Source organism: Fundulus heteroclitus, chromosome 1 (genome assembly GCF_011125445.2).
Source record: "Fundulus heteroclitus isolate FHET01 chromosome 1, MU-UCD_Fhet_4.1, whole genome shotgun sequence".
Classification (NCBI taxonomy): Eukaryota; Metazoa; Chordata; class Actinopteri; order Cyprinodontiformes; family Fundulidae; genus Fundulus; species Fundulus heteroclitus.
This window is the reverse complement of record NC_046361.1, coordinates 14,304,152-14,323,600: the sequence shown is the minus strand read 5'-3', so window position 1 is coordinate 14,323,600 and position 19,449 is coordinate 14,304,152. Positions and strand designations below refer to the sequence as shown.

General features: G+C 40.0%; 1 protein-coding gene across 1 annotated transcript in view; it reads right to left on the bottom strand.

Moving 5' to 3' along the window:
• Positions 1-19,449, bottom strand: part of LOC105936417 — a 49,360-nt gene that overhangs the window by 22,683 nt on the left and 7,228 nt on the right. The window contains exons 2-5 of the mRNA XM_036144046.1: positions 3,089-3,286; positions 929-2,990; positions 658-852; positions 264-384 (exon numbers count right to left, since the gene is read on the bottom strand). Of these exons, the coding sequence (XP_035999939.1) occupies positions 264-384; positions 658-852; positions 929-2,990; positions 3,089-3,286 (2,576 nt within the window). The remainder of the gene's footprint in view (positions 1-263; positions 385-657; positions 853-928; positions 2,991-3,088; positions 3,287-19,449) is intronic.

The window sequence follows — 19,449 nt, the reverse complement described above, 5'->3', positions numbered from 1 at the left end:
AGCCTGGTAATTTATCAAATAATTACAGCACCATCCAAACGTACTGGCACCTGGCAAAGATGTTTTAAAGGCATTGAACAATTTTGTGCAGTTCTCTAGCAAAGAACTTTTGAAACACTTTTTCTTTAAAGTCTTAAAAACATTCTCACTTTGATCGCTATTGCTTAACACACACAATGTTTCAGCAGCAATAACAGCAATTAAACAGTCCCCAGCTTGTTTATTGATTTATAATTTCTCCAGCTGAGATCCTTTTTCCTCACCTGGTGATGGAATAGAAGTAGAGCAGCATCGTGAAGAGCTCGTGGCTCGTTACTGTTGACTCCCATCCCTGATGCTGTCCATACAGCTCAATAATTGCCCTGCCTGCCCTGTCTCTGCAGCCTGGAGGGGAGAAGGAATAAAAAACATCTAGAGTCAAATAATGTCGCCAGGATTCACCAAAACCAGGTAACCAACCTCTAAAGGACTGATAGAAACGTTGACAGTCAGTGTCTTGTTATCCATACCACACGGAACAAGTTTATAAGTATGAGAACAAATCCCAGTTTTCACTTTACAAGATGAATGGTTGATTGTTTCTGTATAGAGGTGCTGAACTACATTATGCACAAATATTTAAATTGGTGGGTGAAGCAATGCCACATTTTAAATTACCTGTAAGGGAGGATAACCCTAAATAAACAGGGTGGGCTCTGGGGTCCGGTGATCCCAGAGGGAGGTGGTCTGGTCTGGGACGAGCCGACACTTGCTGAGACGTCCTGTGTGTCTCTGCCAAGGATGATGGATTCTTCTGGGATGGGCTCCCTGTTTCCTGGTCGTTGATATTTTTGCTGCCAAGCTGCTCTGCAACTGCAGAAAGTTTTATTTTTAATGCTAAAATGTTTCAAACTGTGACGATAAAAACAAGAAGTGCACGGATCTTTACCTGGAATGAGGCTTTTCTTTCTGTTGATCTTGGGTGAAACCAGCCTGAAGGCTGTGCTGTTTTTACATTTGACCACATGAAGCTGGGGAATCTCTGCTCGGGAGTCCGAGTTTTCTTTTCTCCGGACATTTTGGCCTTCGACAATGATCAGCTCGCACTTTTCTGAGGTGTCCACCACCGCTGTGGAGAGAGACGAACATCTTCTGTCTGAGTGGGCGTCTCGTCTGTTTTCTGCTGCTGCGGCAGACTCCGGGTTTGGGACCACGGCTGCTGAACTGGTTCTGTTTTGGAGATTTTCTGGATGGGTGAAAGGCATATGGGTCCCAGATGTTTCAGATGAACTAAACATTGATCTTTGCTGTTTATTGGAGTCACCCGGGTGCCTGGCACCACTAATAGTTGGCAGAACATTGGTACTGAGTGTCCTTACTTCTGATGCAGGATTTGTTGTGTTCACATTGTGTAGGTCGGCAAAAGATTTTTCAGATTGTACTCTGCAGGTTGTAATATTTATCTCTTTTATGTCTCCTGACTCTTTACACATTTCATCACCTCGTTGTGAGGGAGACTGATTACACCTTCCAGGATCACGTCCTTTGTCTTGAAGATCTCTCCATGGACCCTCTGCCCTCAGTGGTCCCCGTGTGTCACCACACTGTGAGTTATCCGTGTCCTCCTCCACTACCGCTAACGTGTTCCCTCTGTTGTTCTCAGCCCCGAAGGTGACAGGGTTCTGCAGAGCAGCCTGGTATGAGTCTCTGTATCGACATCTCAGCTCTTGAGCTCTGGTGACCTGCCCACCCTGTCGTCTTGCCATGCACGGGGTGCAGGGCTTCTCTGCAAAGCGCACGGTGCGGACACACTGAGGAGGGTCCAGGGAGTCCGGAAAAGGGTGTGGTTTAAGGGAATGGTCGTGAACAGATGGAGGTCCTACTTCTCCAGACGTGTCTAGTGATTTCGTCTGTGAATTTACTTCCGGCTTTGTGTTGAATGTTGGTTGCGTGATTGGCTGATTTAGCCAATTTGGGTTTCTGCGTGCTTCGGCTTGTATTTGCATGCTTTGTTGCTCTTCTGTTATTGACCAATTTTTATCAAAAAGCATTTTGGCCTGCAGTATATCAATATATTCCCCTGTTGCAACAGCTGCTGGCTCACTTCTGCTCATACTGTGCGCTTTGGAGTCGTTCTGCTTATTTTGAAAGGTGTTTGCAGAGACTATGACGCCTTTATTCCCTCCTTTAAAGTCAATTACATTACCGTCTGTGAGGTTGGATCTCTCCGTTTTTGCGGCTGGGTTTTGATTTAAGCGACTGTCCCATGTATTCGGGGACACCCAGCCAATTGGCTTGTGCTCCGTTTCAGTCCCTTTAACTTTCACCAGCTGTGACGAAGAAGAAGTTCTAGCATCCACCAGGCAAAGTGACACAGCAATGCCATGCTTTGCAGGACATATCCTGGTCTCCACAGAGAAGGCCGCTGGACGTGGGGAAGACGGTAAAACTGGATTCTGAACAGTCTCCAGATTATGTCCTGGCCCAGATTTATTGGAAGCGGATGGAGGGAAGAAATTATTGGATGAGGAAGTCTTGGAAAAATCAGGAAGAGGTGGAGGAGGAGGAAGCGGAGAAGTTAAAGTTGAATGCGAAGGAGAAGCAGAGGCCATGCTACTCCCGGCACAACGTGCCAGCTCCACAAAATCAGGCACGGCCACCCGTTGCCATGGCAGCCTCACCACGCCGCGCTCGGTGGCGACCAGGCACTGCCTCAGAGGCGTCCCCTGGCGGCCCTGGTTGACCTCATCCAACCAGCCGGAGCTGAATATGCAAGGATAGGATGTCTCAGGAACCGGGGTCTCCTCCACGACCTCCACAGTAAGCCCCTCCTCCTTCAGCAGGCTGCAGACCACAATGCGAGCTGATTGGTCACAGAACGGAGTCACCTGAAGGTAGAAGTCGCCGGGCTGAAGAAGGGACGGGTCAATCGGAGCGAGGTGGACGACAACTTGGTCACGTAAACAAAGAGGCCAGCCCTCACAGAGGAAGAGCACATTGGAGTATTGAGCCTGAAGAAGACACAGACAACATGATGCTATCAGAAAGCTACAAAGTTTAAATGGTTAATATCCAGCTTAGACAGTCAGACAGCCTCAGAATAACTTACACATGCAGCCTGCTGCACGGTCTCTAAAATGTGCTTGGCCGGTACCAGGAAGTCCAGATAACAGCGCAGGGCATCTCTCTGATAGCGGCTGTCAATGAGTTGGAAGAGCTGGCTGAGAAGAGTAGGGGCGGTGGCTTCAAAGGGGGGGTACAATGCAGAAAGGAGGTTCTGGATTGATCCCTCCACAGAATCAAGGTTCTGAAAATCAAGCATTCAGGAAGAAGTTAAAAAAAAATTATAATTAAATAAACTTTTTAAGTGGAGCTCTGCAGTTCATTTTGTGATTTTCTTGGATTGTTTAGAGTTATTGATTTAATGACCAGCCAGTAGAAATTCCAAAGCAAAGCAAAAAAACAAAATCACTTAAACACTTTCAGCAGTGATTATTGATTATTTTTAAATTAAATAAGTATTTTTATATATGCGATATTTAAACACAATTGGAGATGTGTGCATTAAGCATACATTTCTGTCTTAGTGTTAGAATAATCAAGTAAATACGTTTGAAAAATTATTTATTACAATTTCAGTTTTAGAGTGCTTTTTTATTTGATGTTAAATCAAATGCATTTAGTTTCATAATGTATATATTTATCACAAGAAGATCCACATCATGAATTTGTTTCATACATCCAAGTTATCAGTTTGCAGCTGGGTTCAGGTCTTCAAGTTTATTTAGCAAGCTACATTCAGTTATTATAGTTCATGATGACCCGTGCTTACAATAGAAATACAAAAATAATATAACGAAACTAAGTTAATTATGTTTGATTTTAACATATAATTTTAATCGCTGAGTTCTACATTTAATTACAAAATTGTGCATAAACAATTAAAACATTGCAGAGAGACAGAAAATAATATTTTAATGTAATATCTATATTTATATTTCATTTAAATGATCACAAATATAAATGTTTTTGTTGCTTCTGAATTTCTGGCACTGTTGGATCTTCATACTGTGATGACCAGTACTTAATTTGTTAAGATTTGTTTAATGAAACTTACAAAAAAACAAACTAAACAAAGGACAAAGCCAACTTTTTTGCTCATTGATACTCCATGTTTTAAGTAATGTCAGCTTTTAAAGTTCCAAGTAGCAGAAAAAAGTACATAGAGGTCCCTCACCAACACAAGATCTCTAAATCCAATATGGCTTCCATGTATTTACATTTATTGTTATCTGCCACAATAATCTGCCCTTCTGTCAGTTTGTGTCACTCGTCATTCACAGGACTGAACAACTTCCCTTAATTTAAAAACAACAGTGTTTAAATGCATGAGCTGCAGAAAAATACATTGCTATTGCCTGAGATTGTTAATAGTGGTTAGCCCAGTCACAGAATACAACATTACACTACAGAGGTAAATACCGCACGCTACAAGAAGTCAACAACAATTGTTCGTTGTTTTGCATTTTAATTTTAAGTAGTTTCTGATGGGATGTATTTGAAAAATATTTTTTTGGCTTATTGTACCTATTTAGCTTCACATCACAGTCCTTATCTGACCAGTCAATTTGAATATGTGTGATCTATTGAAGCGCTCAGTAATGTTTAGTGCTGAACATGCAGTTTACTTAATTACTCCAGCTCAGAGTGAACTAGGAAGGATTCATCGTCAAACTTGTGGTCTCCTGGTCTCCGTCACACAAGAAATCCTACTTTCTAATTCTTCCATATAGAGGCAGCCAGCCTGTCGACAAATATTCAAGTAAACACAGCTACTCTTCTGGTTTCTGGTTTCACATTCCCTTTGACCTGAACTCATGCCCCCCTACCCACATTTAGGTCTTGCTTTATTTAGCGCCACTAAGACTACAGCAGTGGGCCTGAGATGGTTAACGTATGTACACATGCAGGGCTGTGGTGGAGGAGGAGAATCTAACTCCAGAAAACTGAATGTGTAGACATGCTTTGGTGGATTGTTTTTCTTCCTATTATTTTTTTTCCAGATCATTCAAATCAGATAAAATAATGATAAATTTAAATCAGAGATGTTTTCAAGTTAAGTCTGTGGTCTAAGCTAACCATGCTATAAGCTAGATTTAGTACATCATATCATGTATGAGATAGACCAACACAAAGTAGTGTTGGGTAGAAAAGTAAAAAGAAAATTATGCATGGTTTTTTTTTTATTTCAGGGACTTCTGAATGCAGTTTGCTGCTCTGGATTTTTTAAGGGTATCATAATTAAGGAGGGAAGAAAAAAATCCCACAGCCCACACACACAAATTTGTATTTTCTAAAAAAAAAATAATAATAATCAGAAATCAGTTTTTCTTCCTCCTCACAAGTCTGTGTTGGTGTTTTACAGTCAAGTTCAAATAAAATACGTTGAGCCGGGGTTGGAATTTCAAAAACAAGGTTAAAAACGTTCAAAGAGTATTTGTTTTGTAGTCACTTTCTAAAAAAATATGCTCTACAAACTATATCTTACCACTTTCTGTGCTTTTACCGAGCAGCTTGTTGAATGCATGTTTAAACATTTTTGAAGCCACTTTGCAGAACTGGCATGAAAGCGTCCCAAAGTAGCCAATGCTTATCTAAAGTCTGATCTAAAAATTACCAAACAGGTCTGACTGATACCATGACAGCTAAATGGTGCATAAAAAAAGCCAAAAAATGAAAGCTAAAGCTTAAGATTTACTGTAAAATCCATCTGTCTGGTTTAGTGTCCCTAAACACCATACAGGGGTTTATAAGGGTAACTCACCCCCAAATTGGCCTTTTTTTGCTAAGAAACTGTCAACATGGTTGTCTATGGAGTCTAAATGTCTAACTTACACATGTCCAAAAGTCGTTATTTTGACAAATCATTCCATATTTGTAAAAATCCTGCTTTTTTTGTGTGTGAAACGGTCTGTGTGACGCCCAGATGCACACTTCATAGGAGTGCGTAGGGTCTAGTGTATTGGGACAGGGCCAATGTTGTTGATGGAGAACCGACTGTTTATAGGGAATGTTATTTCCATCCCAGGTTACAAACAAGAATGATTTAGGTTGGTTTTACAGCAAATATCATACTTATAGCTCCTTTAACTATTCGGTTCAACTCAATTAATTTTACTTGTATGGTGTCTATTGACAACAAATGCAATCTCAAGGCACCTTTAAAAAGCAAAAAATCAATAACACAATTTCCAGTTTTCCATCTATTAAACTGTGGAGTCAAGTTCGGTCTCCTATTCAGATTTTAAAGAGTTTTCTTCATGAGGAAACCAAGTTGATTGCATCAAGTCACTGACTTTCAGCAATCTCTCTTCATGAGCAATGATGTGGTGGCAGTGATGTGGTGGCAGTGGGCAGTCGATTGCATTAAGCTGTCAACTTGGCAGCAATTCCTGTTAAGGAGAACTCCTTAACAGGAAAAAAAACCCTCTTGTAGAAAGTGGCTCCATGTTAATATGTCCTTTTGCCGCAACTCACTGGTGGTTAGTGAAAGCAGAGCATACATAAAAGACCACAGAAGCAGAGGTCCAGGAGTACTTTCTGTGTTAAAGATGAGAGCAGAAAGTTAATGTCAGTAGTAGCTCCTTCAGTGGCTTCATCAGGAACAGAAACACAGCCGATAAGATCTGGGTTTAAAATATAAAGGATTATACACAGTTAGTCGCAGCGCTACCTTTTTTATCCACTGTGTCTAGGAGAGAGAAGGGTTTACACACAGCAGCAGCTCAGCCGATGCCTTCCTCCAGGAAAGTCTCACAGCTAAACGCTATATGGGAAGGAGGAAGCGCCACACCGGGTTGTCTATGAAGTAAGTTGTGTTAAAAGTTACAGAAATGCACAAGAAAAAAGACAGACGGTTGAAAAATAAAGAGAGTCATATACCGATCAAACATGCAGTATTTACAAGGAAGGTGAGTAGTGGTCAGCCGGTTGGCCTACTATCCAGATGTGGGACCCAAATAAAACTCTTGAACAAACTCAGGCCGCTTTTTCAGTATCTCATTCATTGAATGTCTTAAAAACAAAAAAAACGTCTTATTAGTGTAAATCTAGAACTAAACACAGTATAAGAATCAGTGGAAGGAGAAGGAAGTTTTTGGCTTTAAAATGAAAACACTCCTGACTTGTAATGTGAGTCAGCTGGGAGAGGCTGTGCAATCTATGGTTACTGACTGTCCAAAAACAAAACTACTGCACAAAGAAGAATTTTTTGATACAATTTTTGTTATTAAAATCAAAGATTTATTTGTTTGTCCTGGCAGCTCCCTTCTGCTTCTGCAGAACTACACAGCTTCACACACACAGTCGGCCACTGAAATAAATGACGGCACTCACATTGCTGTGGATAAGATGTCTCTGTGCTGCAGCCCAAGACATTTTGAATATTTCTGTCCAGTATCATTATGAAGCAAAAATAGTCCTTGAGCATTCCTGATGTCAAGCAGGCTCCTGCCTGGGCAAGTAAATCTTGACCGGGAAAAACAGGAAGCCTGTACACAGACTTAAACATTTCTTAAACCCAATTTAATCCAGAGTGATATGACTATTTCGAATGTTTTAATGCAAAATTTACCTTTTTGATTTGATATTATCTTCTGGAAAGTAACAGGAAATGTAGGAAGATGGATTAGTAACGTAATGCTGGTATTGCATGACACTCCTGCAATTTGTTACCATGATTACCTCAACTGTGCAATTAGCGGAAAAACTGGAGTTGGTAAATTGTTTCCTATATATCAATTTATTTGTCAACCCCTTTAATTTCACTCACATCTGCTTTTGAAAAGATTAAAAACATTATGATGGTAAATTTAATTATGATAGAACACCAGCAGAGAGAGAAAGAAAGCCTAAACAGTTTAAAAATCAATAGCCATCATTTGTGTAATTTTTTGGGGTATTAAAGATGAAGCATTTCACAGATTATGAATCTAGTGAAGGGTCATTTTAAATATTTTATTAATTTATTTTATATAGCGCAAAGTCACAACATATGTCATCTCAAGACACAAGTCAATTCTATCATATCATCCAGACAGATTGGTCAAAAAGCAGATTGCATCGAGTCATGACAAGCAGCATTCATCCCTCCTGAAAGAGCGTAGAGCCACAGGGAGAGTTGTCTGTATTGTTGATGGCTTTGCAGCAATCCCTCATACTGAGGAAGCATGAAGCGACAGTGGAGAGAAAAACTCCCCATTACCCTGGAGGAAAAACCTCCAGCAGAACCAGGCTCAGTGTGAACGGTCATCTGCCTCAACCGCCTGGAGGTTATAGAAGACAAAGCAGTGACACAAAAAAGTACAGAAGCACACATTGATCAGGAATAATTTCTATGTCAGAGAGGGTAATTGCAGACAATCTGCACCCAGGATGGCGCCGCAGCTAAACAAAACATATCCGTAACTAGAGATGCACAGGCAAAAATCGTCTGGGAACCTGAATTGGCTGATTTTCATCTTATTTTTTTATTTATTTTTTTTAGTTTTTTTTTTCATCTTAAATGATGATAACCACTGACTAGATGTTTAGAAACTCAAAAATCCTATCTTTTTATGATCAATGAATGCACCTTAACAAGCACTACCAGATCTCGCTGATAATAACACGGGTCAGTTAATTATTATTTATTTTTTTCTCGATATCAGTGAGGTATCTGAAAATGAAGTAAGCTAAGCTATTTATTTATTAAATTGTTTTCCTCCTAGTCATGTCCAGCTTGACACCAATGAGAAGAAGCTACTTAAAAGGAAATTGATTTTTATGGATATGCAGTTAACTCATGATGTAAGAGAGTTTCAGATTTTCAGCAGAGAACAGGAAGTCTGCGATAAAACAAGCTGGATTGAGAAATGCTGGCAGGAACTTTAAAAATCTGAGGAATTTACACTGGGAGGTGGTTTTTAGCAATGCTACCTTTACTTACCATGCTAATTGTTAATATAGGATGATAAAGACAGTTCAAAATGTCAACCCTTTAATTATTTGATCTTTGGTTCTAATAACAATAAAATCAGAATCTACTTTATGGGACAAGATTGTTTGCACAAACAAGGAATTTGCCGTTGGCATTTATGGTCACACAGCATACAGACATTAAGTATAAATCTCTAAACTTTAGAAGAAGTAAAATAATAAAAAACAGAGATCAATGCTTGGCCACGACATTTGGATCGGTGCATATCTTTATTTGACATCATATGTATAAAACGCAGGAGAAAAAATGTGAGACCATGTAAGAAATAACTGCTCTGACACTGATACTGACCTAAAATAAGCACAAGAAGAATCAATTTCCTGTGTTTATGTTTCCTGCTTTTCATCTGAGCTCATGAGCAGCAGACTCCCTTCTGGGTTACACAAACTATTCAGAATGAGTTCCCCGCTGCTGTTCAGAGAGGGCAGGGGGATGTGTTGGGTGTCTTAAAGAAAGGAGCACATCTCTTCCCATTTCATCAGTGCATTATCCTCTTGAACAGCACTATTTTTAGCCTGACAGAGAGAAAATAAGTATAATGTCCTCTGATTTTCCTGCTGCGGACCAGATGACTTTGCACATGTAGTTCTTTCACTTAGCTTTGAAAAGCCAGAACCTGGACAACGCTGGATGTTATTGAACTATGAATTACTTGACTAGACTGATACACTGAAATTGTATTAAATAACATACGTTCCAATTAAAGGAAAATCCAACTTTTTAAAATTGTTGACATAAAAAACAAGAGGTTCAAAAGAGCTAAAGGAATTTAAGCTTTCAACATAACTATTTTCCCCCTATTTTGTATCAGTTGAAAATAAGGTAGCTCTTTCACATCTTGCAACCAAATAACTAATAAATCTTAGCAGAAGGATCAGATCATTTGCTAAACTAAAGCCCTTTGAACATTGCTCACCCATATTGACTGGAAAAGGAAGAGGATTTTTTTTTTATGAATAACAGACAGGCGACAGGAAGGCCCATCTGTTAATGGTGTTAGATTCTACCAATCAGAAAACAAGAAAAACCATCATATCAATACATCAACAAAAAAGATCTCCATTATATATACCCTTTGCTTTAAGTGTTGTTTCTTGCTGCATAATTTTGTTTCCCTTAAACTTCACTCATAGGATAGATTACAATGCCGATGAGGAGAAAAGAAATGTGCCAATAAAGTTCAGAGAAATGCAAGACGTATTCACCCATGGATTTTTTTTCCTGAAATCTCAAAAGAATGCAGCTAGCTCACTCAGTGTCCTCCACATTTACAGACACCACTGGTGAAAATGGCTAAAAAGTCTTCAAAGAATTGTATGGCAACAACCTAATCTCACAGCCAAGTAAGATGAATGCTGCTTTTAAATTCATTTAAAAGTAAATACAGTTCTTGTTTTTCCACTCCTCTGCCAAAGAACACTTTGCCAAATCAGCGCAGCGCAAATATCCAGTACCCTGCCTTTAAAAATAATTTCACTGCGGTCTGCGGTTTTGTGCTTTAAAGTCATTCTCATCATTTCTGCCATGGCTCAGGTAAAAACATCCTAAATTTTAACTCTGCGAGGCAAACTTTGGAGCAGATCAGACAGTTTTGTCTGCCCTCTCTGCTTCTGTCACTCTCCATACCTGTGCAGACAGAAAGAAGCTCTGGGCCTTATTTTAGTTCAGGCTGATCTGTGATCCAGATATTCATCCTGGTGGGTTATTTTATCCTTGAAAAATGTTCAAGACAGTCTTGCATTTACAATAATACAAACCTTATTTTTTATGCATTTTTTTGGAATAATTTCTTTACTTTTTTATTATTTACTGTTTCTTGCAGATTTCTTTAAAGCGTTTAATGTCACAAACATGATGGTGGTAAAATTACCACCTCCAGGAAGTGTTTCCTGGAGGTGGTAATTTAAAAGCGGCTCTTCCAGTCATTTCTAGGCTGGTTGAAAAATATTCCGTTCTAAGTAAAGCGGAGCGAGGCGGGGCCAAGCAGGGCCGACGAAATCGAGTAGGGCCGGTGGAAAAGGAACTCAAAGTGTTTGCCCTGTTATAGATATCCTTTATGCTTCAATATTATACTTTCAGATCATCAAGCGACTTTTAATATCAGACAAAGATAACCTGAATTAATGCAAGTACAAATGCTTGTCCAAACTAATCAGGCACAATTGGAATAAAGTAATTGGCTTCCTGTTAAATCGAGAATGAACTTTTATAAACCACATGCTTTCAAGGCTGGCTTCGACTTCCCTAACCTGAAGACAGGCCTGAATGCTGCTGAATCAAGAAATACCTGAGAGAGATAACACAAACTAAGCTGAAATGCTTGACTGGCCAAAGGTGGCAGAGCCATCTGCTAGCTTTAGGGTGCAATTACTTTTCCACATAGGAAAGCTTTTTCCTCAACAAAGTGAAATGATAATTTGTCAAAGAACGATTAGTGCTCACTCAGGAAAGCGCTGTCTGACAACAAAATTTGCTTGATGGTCTGAAAAATATGTGCATCAAAAATCTAATTTTCAGAGTGTACCCGTTTCTACAGATAGGCAACATCTCCACGAACCTGCAAGGTCAGACAGGTATAGACAATGGATGAATGGACAATACAATGTGTCACCACTAATCATGCATTCTTTTTTGATAGTGAAATATGTGAGAAAGAGTGTGTATCAATCCTTTCTTTATGGTTTAGTTTACCAGCAAATATATTACATCAGCATCTTGAATACATACTTTTCCCTTGAGAAAGGAGGCTTTCTGTCTGCTGTTCTGTTGTTTCACTCACAGAAAACGACCCATTTCTGGGAGACAACAGATGATATTTTAATGTGAAATTCAATTGTGCAGTAAAGAGATTAGCTACCACCCAAAAAGGAGTGAACAAATAAGATAGCATTCAACACAAACACGAAGCGGATTTTTAAAAACATTCGCATTTTTAGTTTGAGGAAATTACATTAATTTTACTAGACCATCATCATCTGTGAGTTGCTCTATTATTTATGATAGTTACCTTCAATATATGTGTTTCTTTTTCAAATCCATTTAAATCCATAAATCCTTTATCCCTCGTGTATCCTTAAGTTTTCCAGAATGTGTACAAATTAGTATAAATCTCCCTATTGATGACCGTTTCCTTGGAAGCTTATCATTTTTAGTTTGCCTGATGTTTGGGTGTTGGCTTACAAAACAATCACAGCTGGAATAAAAGATGAAAACACATGATATCGTATTTAACTTTCTTTAAACAGCTTTTTGGAGCCCTTTTTTTTTGCACATTTTGGATGGTGTTCTATTTGAAACGAATCAGCAGAACCTAATTCCAGTTTTTATTTTGAATGAATAGACCTAGTTGATAAAATACTGAACCCTTTAGTCTAAAATCTATATATCTTTGGATTAAACAGTAACAAAAATAGTCAAAAAACATGTATCATCCCGCTGTGCCTCAACACACCTGGTGTCACCTCATCGGAGGCTCAAGCCAAATTACACTGGTGTAAGCCATAAATCCTCTGGACAAAACCACAGAGGCTCCGGGACGGCCAGACAGTATATTTAGCAGCTTCTCTGGGATAAGGAAGACGGAGCTCACGGGACACAAACACCAATCATGACGGCCTTGATCAGCAGAGCGATTTGAAAATGGCTGTAAAATGGTAGTCAGGGGGTGAATTTATGTCATTAAAAACCACGCGAGGGGATTCTGAATGAGCCGAGCCGTCGAGCACTTGGTTAAAATCGGCATGAGCAGGGCTGACGTATCTGCTCTGTGTACATGTGAGAGATGTGTTATTATACGAAAGTGTAGCTTAGCTTTCACCGACACGCTCGCCTCATCTGTAATTAGGCCTCAGCTGTGCTCAATGTAACTCTAACCTACAGATTTCATGACAAACAACTGAAAGGGTCCACTTAGATACGAGACAAACTGGCAAAAACACACGCGTCGATTGAAGCAAACGTCAAAACACGGATTTGTACCGACGGCTAAAAATATTATTCATCATTTAGAAGCCTTTCATTTCTGTTTTTTTTTTTTTTTTTTTTTTTGCGTGTGTGTGTTCAAGGTGTTTTAACACACCTTAAACCCTTTTCACATTTTGTCATGTATTTTACTGGTCTTTTATGTGATAGTCCAAAAAATGTCACACATAATTGACAACTGGAAGAAAATAATACACGGTTTTCATATTTTTTTTCACAAATAAAATCTGAAAAGCATGGTGTCCATTTGTATTCAGGCCCCTTTGCTATGATAGCTCAAAGTGAAATCCTGTGACCACTCCAGTGGGTTGCCTCCAGGAGTCGTTTGATTGGATAATTTCAGAGGGTTGTTAGAGGAACATTAGAGAACAAACATCATCATGGGGGAAGGAACACAGCACACATGTCAGGGATGACGTCTTGGGGACGTACAATGGGTTAGATTGCAAAACAATATATGAACACCTCATACAGCTCAGTAGAGATCATCCAAAAAAAATGGAAAGAAAATGTCCCAATCTCAAACCTAGCAAGACACCTAAAGTGAGAGGCTGGGCAAGAAGAGCATTAATCAGATAAGCAGCCATAAGGCAGAGGGTAAGGCTGGAGGGGCTGGATCCATATCTCGTTAAACACACCTTAAATCTGGCTCTTGTCGAAGAGAGGTAAAAATAACAACCATTGTTGAAAAAAAGCCATGAAAAGTCCCCAGGTGGGGGGTACAACCCTGAGGATCCATGCAAAACGCTAAGCTAGGCAGAAAACTAACCCTGCACACCACCCTGAACACACTACCCTATTGTTACACACGGTGGTGACAGCATCATGGTAGCTAGAAGGTCTAGGTTAAAGATCACAGTTATTTTGTACTACAGGCCATGTGTTGTCCCTGGACAAATACGCGTCAGAAACTGAATCCTGGAACGACAACGTTTGTGTGTTAGAACAGCCGATTCAAAGTCCAGACCTAAATCCAACAGCGACTCAGAGGCAAGACTGAAAACTGATGTTTTCATCCAACCTGACTGAGCTTGAGCTATTATGCAAACAAGAACGGACAAAAAAAATTCACTTCATAGCTGTTTAAAGCTGCTGAAGCCATATTTCCACAGACCAAATTCAATTTAAATTTAAACATACTGTAATAATCCTAAACGCACAGCATGCCCCAAATATGCACACAAACCCCAATGCTTATAAGTGCAATAAAATATATCATACTACTATAACCACCTGCTTAGGATTTATATGTGCAGCTCATTTCTATCTTACATTTTACTCTTAATAGTGATGATTCTATGACATTTATTTATTAATCACAGATTGTCTTCCCTGTTTCTATCTCTTGTTTGTCATAGTTTATAACTTTCTCTACCTTTTACTTTTATTGTAATGCTGGCAACAGTGTGGCAAATCAACGTTTTATGGCTGTAATCACAGTGAAAGATGCCATTGAGACATTGGAGTTGTCTGCAAACTTACACCACATTTTTTTTGATTTTCACCTGTAAAAAAACCTCCCACCAAAAACATATTCCCATCATAACACAAAACCGCTATAAAACACATTCAGGTTTACGGTGGTACGGCTGCAACGGTTGCTCCCAGGTGAAGGGGAGGTGATGGTCTGTAGGTCTGGATCAGACTTTTGGTGCATTTTCCACTGAATCACTCGTATATGACAAGACGTCTTTCTACTGAGAGAAAAGAGATGCTTTGTAGGACCTGGTCGACGTGGGAGCAAACGCCCAAACATTGAGGTCACTCAGAAAACAGCAACAGTCGGGTTAATGGACTCCTGGTTTCAACGACACGGCGAATACACAGGAAACAGGGTGGGAAAACTCACAATGGCTCCTGCCAAGTCAAACCCACGGGAGAGCTGGGCGGGTAATTTAAAATTCAGCTCCCTTCGTAACACCCTAACAGCCCGCCAGTGGCAAACAAATTCAGCTTTATGCACAAACGAGGCGCACCCTCTCTGCCATCAACGCTGGTGTGACGACAAATGGGAAAAGTCGTTCATTTAGTATTTTTCTCATCAGGATATAGAGCTGAAATAGACAACAGTCTAACTAAGCAATACTTTCAGGCTTAGAACCTAAGCCCACATTTTCAGACGGCCATGCTTATAATCATTTTGATGCTAACGAAAAACGCCTTGTGCTTGTTCTTGCGTGAGTCACATCTTACATGCCAGGAGCAGGAAGGATGGACATGCAGCACAGTGGATGGATTGTAAAACCTGGCTTAATGCTCAGTAACCTGAGAGCTTCACCTTGAGTCAGAATTGGCCAGAGCAGCAGCAGCAGCAGCAGCAGCAGCAGCAGCAGTGTTAGCTATGGCAGAAATGCTGTATGTGGTCAGAGTACACGGGTGTTACAGCATAAAGAGCTTCTTGTCAGGACATACTAAACAAATCTCTCTCTCTGGTACTGATTTACACAGGTGTGTTGTTGGATTGTCCCCTTCCTGATGCTAAACAACGTCTGTCAGGGATTTCAGACATGAAAAAACATGCTGTGTGTGTGTGTGTGTGTGTGTGTGTGTGTGTGTGTGTGTGTGTGTGTGTGCCATAAACTGTCCGGGGACAAGAGAAACGATCGACTTTGTTATATCCTTGCATTATAGCTCTCCTCGTCCCTTCGTTTATCTCAAATATAATATTTTGATGAAGAAATAAATGATCAATAACTGCTTTTATTTTAGCTGAAGAATGTTGCTGTTTATTAGTATCTAAAAGATAGAATACAAAATATCTTTTCTGGTCCCACTGTGGGGAAACTCAGATGTATCAGCAGTGAAGTCAAATGCAAATAAAAACACGCTTAAAAAAATCTAAAAGAAAGTCAGGACTTAATAGCTGTATCATTATATAAGCTGAATTAAAATTAATAAACCTGCAAATGAAATAGGAAAAGCATGAAAGTTGTTTTTTTTTTTGCTATTAATAATTAATTAATTATTTAGTCACTACACCTCAGAGTGAAACATCAACATTACCATCTTCCTTTCTGCTCGCCGACTTCCCCGTCCATCACACCAGCAGCTTTCTCAGCTATAATCCAAAAGGAGTGACAATCCTCCACAGAGCTGCTGCCGCTCGAGCTCAGAGGCGGCTGAACCCAAATGAAATCCATTCTGCTCGGACACGCGTTCAAGGCTGAGTCACAGCAGGCTGATGAGCAATCGTCAAGTCTTCAGCCGGTCCACAAGGACTCTGTGTGTCCCCTCGCTCCCTATGCCACCCCCTCCTCCTCCCTCTCCTGGGTGCTCTGATTCACTGAATACGCTCTGCTTTCTGTTTTTCTGTCTCTCTGTGGTTGTTGTTTCCTTCTCACAGCCCCTCAAGTGCTCTCTGCTATGTTTGCCTGAGAGGGAGTGAGACCAAACATGAGGAGAGAGGGGGAGACAGAAAGAAAGAAAGTAAGAAGGAAGCATACCGTCTACACATACGGCGCCCCTGGCTAAACTATTTACACCCCTAGACCGGAACTTTTTCACATTTACCATGCACCAATTACGTCCTTCAAATGTCATTTATTGGGATATTATGTGATCGAACAAAACAAAGTTGTGAATTTTTGTGAAATAAAAAAATAAGATGGTGGAATTTTAAAATCTATTTCCAAAATAAAAATCCTAGAAAGCATCTAGAGATTGCGATTTTTGCCCGTTCTGCCTTTGCAAACCAGATCACACTGGGTAAGATTGAATGGAGAGCGACTGCGAACGTCGATTTTCAAGCAAAAACAACAGATTCTCAGTTGACTTCACTGGGGAATTTTTCTAAAACATGAATATGCTTTGATCTAAACCATTCCCTCAGAGCGCTGTTGTCCTGCACTATGGCCCCATTACACACAAGTGGACTCGATTTACTAAATAGGAGACTTCTGAAGTTTCCTGTTTGCCTTTGATTATATTTATGGGTATCAGAGTAAAGGGAGCTCAACATTTTTCATTTTCTTCTCATTGATGAGTGTTGAAAGCAAGATCTCTTTTTCCCATCTTCTTCATACCCAATGTGTTGGTCAGTCACATAAAATCCCACCACAACACTTTACAATTTGAGATTGCGTCAAGACAAAATGTGAAATATCTTTCAATTCATGCATATTTTAACATGTAAAGCAACACTTTGTTTTGTATATAAAGCATTAGGTTTTGGTACGGCTGAATAACTGCTGAGGCTGAATAAACCGTGGATACTACTAGATCCAGAGTAACATCAATAGTTAATGACTTCTATGTTGGGTCATGTCCCTACAGTGATAAAAATTTCAGATATTTTGGAGTGATTCTGTTAACAGCCAGAAAGGCAAACCATAAAACTATCACCTGAAACAAGCAGCAAACAGCCAGAAAGGAAAATAACAATTTCACATCTATTTTCAGTTCTTCTGCAGGAGAAGCATTACTTTAATGTTGAAACCAAAAGCTTCATTGCAGTTTATTGGCATCTCATGCCAACAGTTTTGAAAAATTATTTGGAGACAGAAACATAAATATGTACTTTGTAAAAGCCACCTTGTGCTGCAATCACAGCTGAAAGTCCTGTGCTTTGATCAGACTGAAATTGTTGCTAATTCTTTGCAAAACAGCTCAAGCTACTGGATGGAAACCTTCTGTCAATTTCCAGGTGCTTTGCTTTTTCTGGGTCATGCTAACACATTTTCAGGATTGTTGCTCAGCTGGAAGCTGAACCAGACTCACATCTCAAACTGTTGTTGTTTTTCCAGCTACATCTACCTTCCCATTAACAGCTTCCTTGTCCACGCAGAAGAAAAGCAACCTACAGCATGATGCTGCCAACAACGCGTTTATCTTTTTTTCTGCCTGTTGATGAAACAAATATGTAAAAACTGAAAGTTTAGCTGTAATTTATTTGAGGCAGACAGACATTAAGATACCTAACCTCTGGAAAATATAACCAGGAGTATTTAAAAACACCCGCCTTTAGTTTCCTCTGCTGGTCACTCAGTAGCTTTGTAAACTGATCCTGAAACCCAGTGTCTGTATAAATGAAGAAAAAAACAAAATACATCAGCTGACTTTTACCACGTCAGAAAACAACTGGCTCGTCTGAGACCTGTGGGGTCTTGGGCTCAATTTTATCTTTGGACAAGCCGAAGGAAAAACTTGTGAATCAAAGCTGCCTGGTTCGCCCTGTCATATACTGGAAGAGCTTGTTGTTATGGTCCACCCTGGTCCTCCTTCAGGCTCTGCTAATGCAGTGAATCTGCTGGTTAACGAGGCCAATGTGAAAAAGTCACAAAGGGAAAGAGAAAGACTCAGGGAGGAAAGAGGGGAGGGGGGACGAGGGACAGAAAAAAATTGTTCATGCGTGACAGCATGTCCGTGGTGTTAGGCTTGAGCAGAGCCAGCGCGTCCTAGCCAGAGGAGGGAAGCTGTTGATTCATCCGGTTGCAGACAGGGCCTTGTCGTCCTTGTCCTTATCTCTTGGTCTTTCTCTCTGTCTTGCAGAATCCCTTTCATAAACAATTCATCCCCCACGCATAACATTAATCCCGAAATTCACTATGAAATATAATCTGCACAAAGCCTGCAAGCCTGCTTTGTCTGATCAGAAATATTTAAAGAAGAAGCACGGTGAGGGATGGGGCTTCATGGGTGTAGCCCTACAGCAAGAAAGTCTGGAGTTTAAAGTCTGCAGGAATGTATCTGGAGGTTGCATGTTTTTCCTGCAATGTGCATTTTTTCCCTCTAGATCACCCACAGTCTTAAAAAAAATTGCATGGTAGATTAACAGGTTTCTGCAAAAGGCTTGTAGATATGAGTAATTGAGTGCCGAGTTATTTTGCGACAGACTTAAGACCAGTCCAGGTGTACCCTGCCTCTGTACCACTGACCGCTGGATATAGGCACCAGCTGGTAGTGACCCAGAGAACAAATGAGCAGGTATAGGCTGAGAATGGAAAGACGACGGGGAATTAGAGGACATCTGGAGTCAATTCTGCTGATTGCAACTAATTAAAAAAGCTGTCCTTTACCCTGAATCTGTTGAAAATGCCCCAAATTGAAAAAAATAAATCCTTAGAGTTAGTTGTTGGTTTGTCTGAACAAGGTTAATGATACATATTTTCCCAAATGATTTACTATTTAAGAGAATGATTGGATATGCAAAAATAAACTCTCTAATTTGTATCTCATGGAGGATGTCCTTCTGCTTAAAAACAGATATTTTTGTCCTCCAGGGAGGACTTATTCATGATTTAAATACTTATTTTTGCTTTAAATGTTGTCTGTTTGTATGCTCATTGAGCAGAGGACAGTCAGAAAGCGTGTAAGATGCAATAACTTTGAGTGCACCCACATGTCAATTCTAGTATCTACTTTGAAAGATGAGGAGAAACATCAACTCAGGAAATAAAAGAAGATTCAAGTCACTGCCTACCGAGCCTCTGCTAGCATCACAACATTTGTAAAGA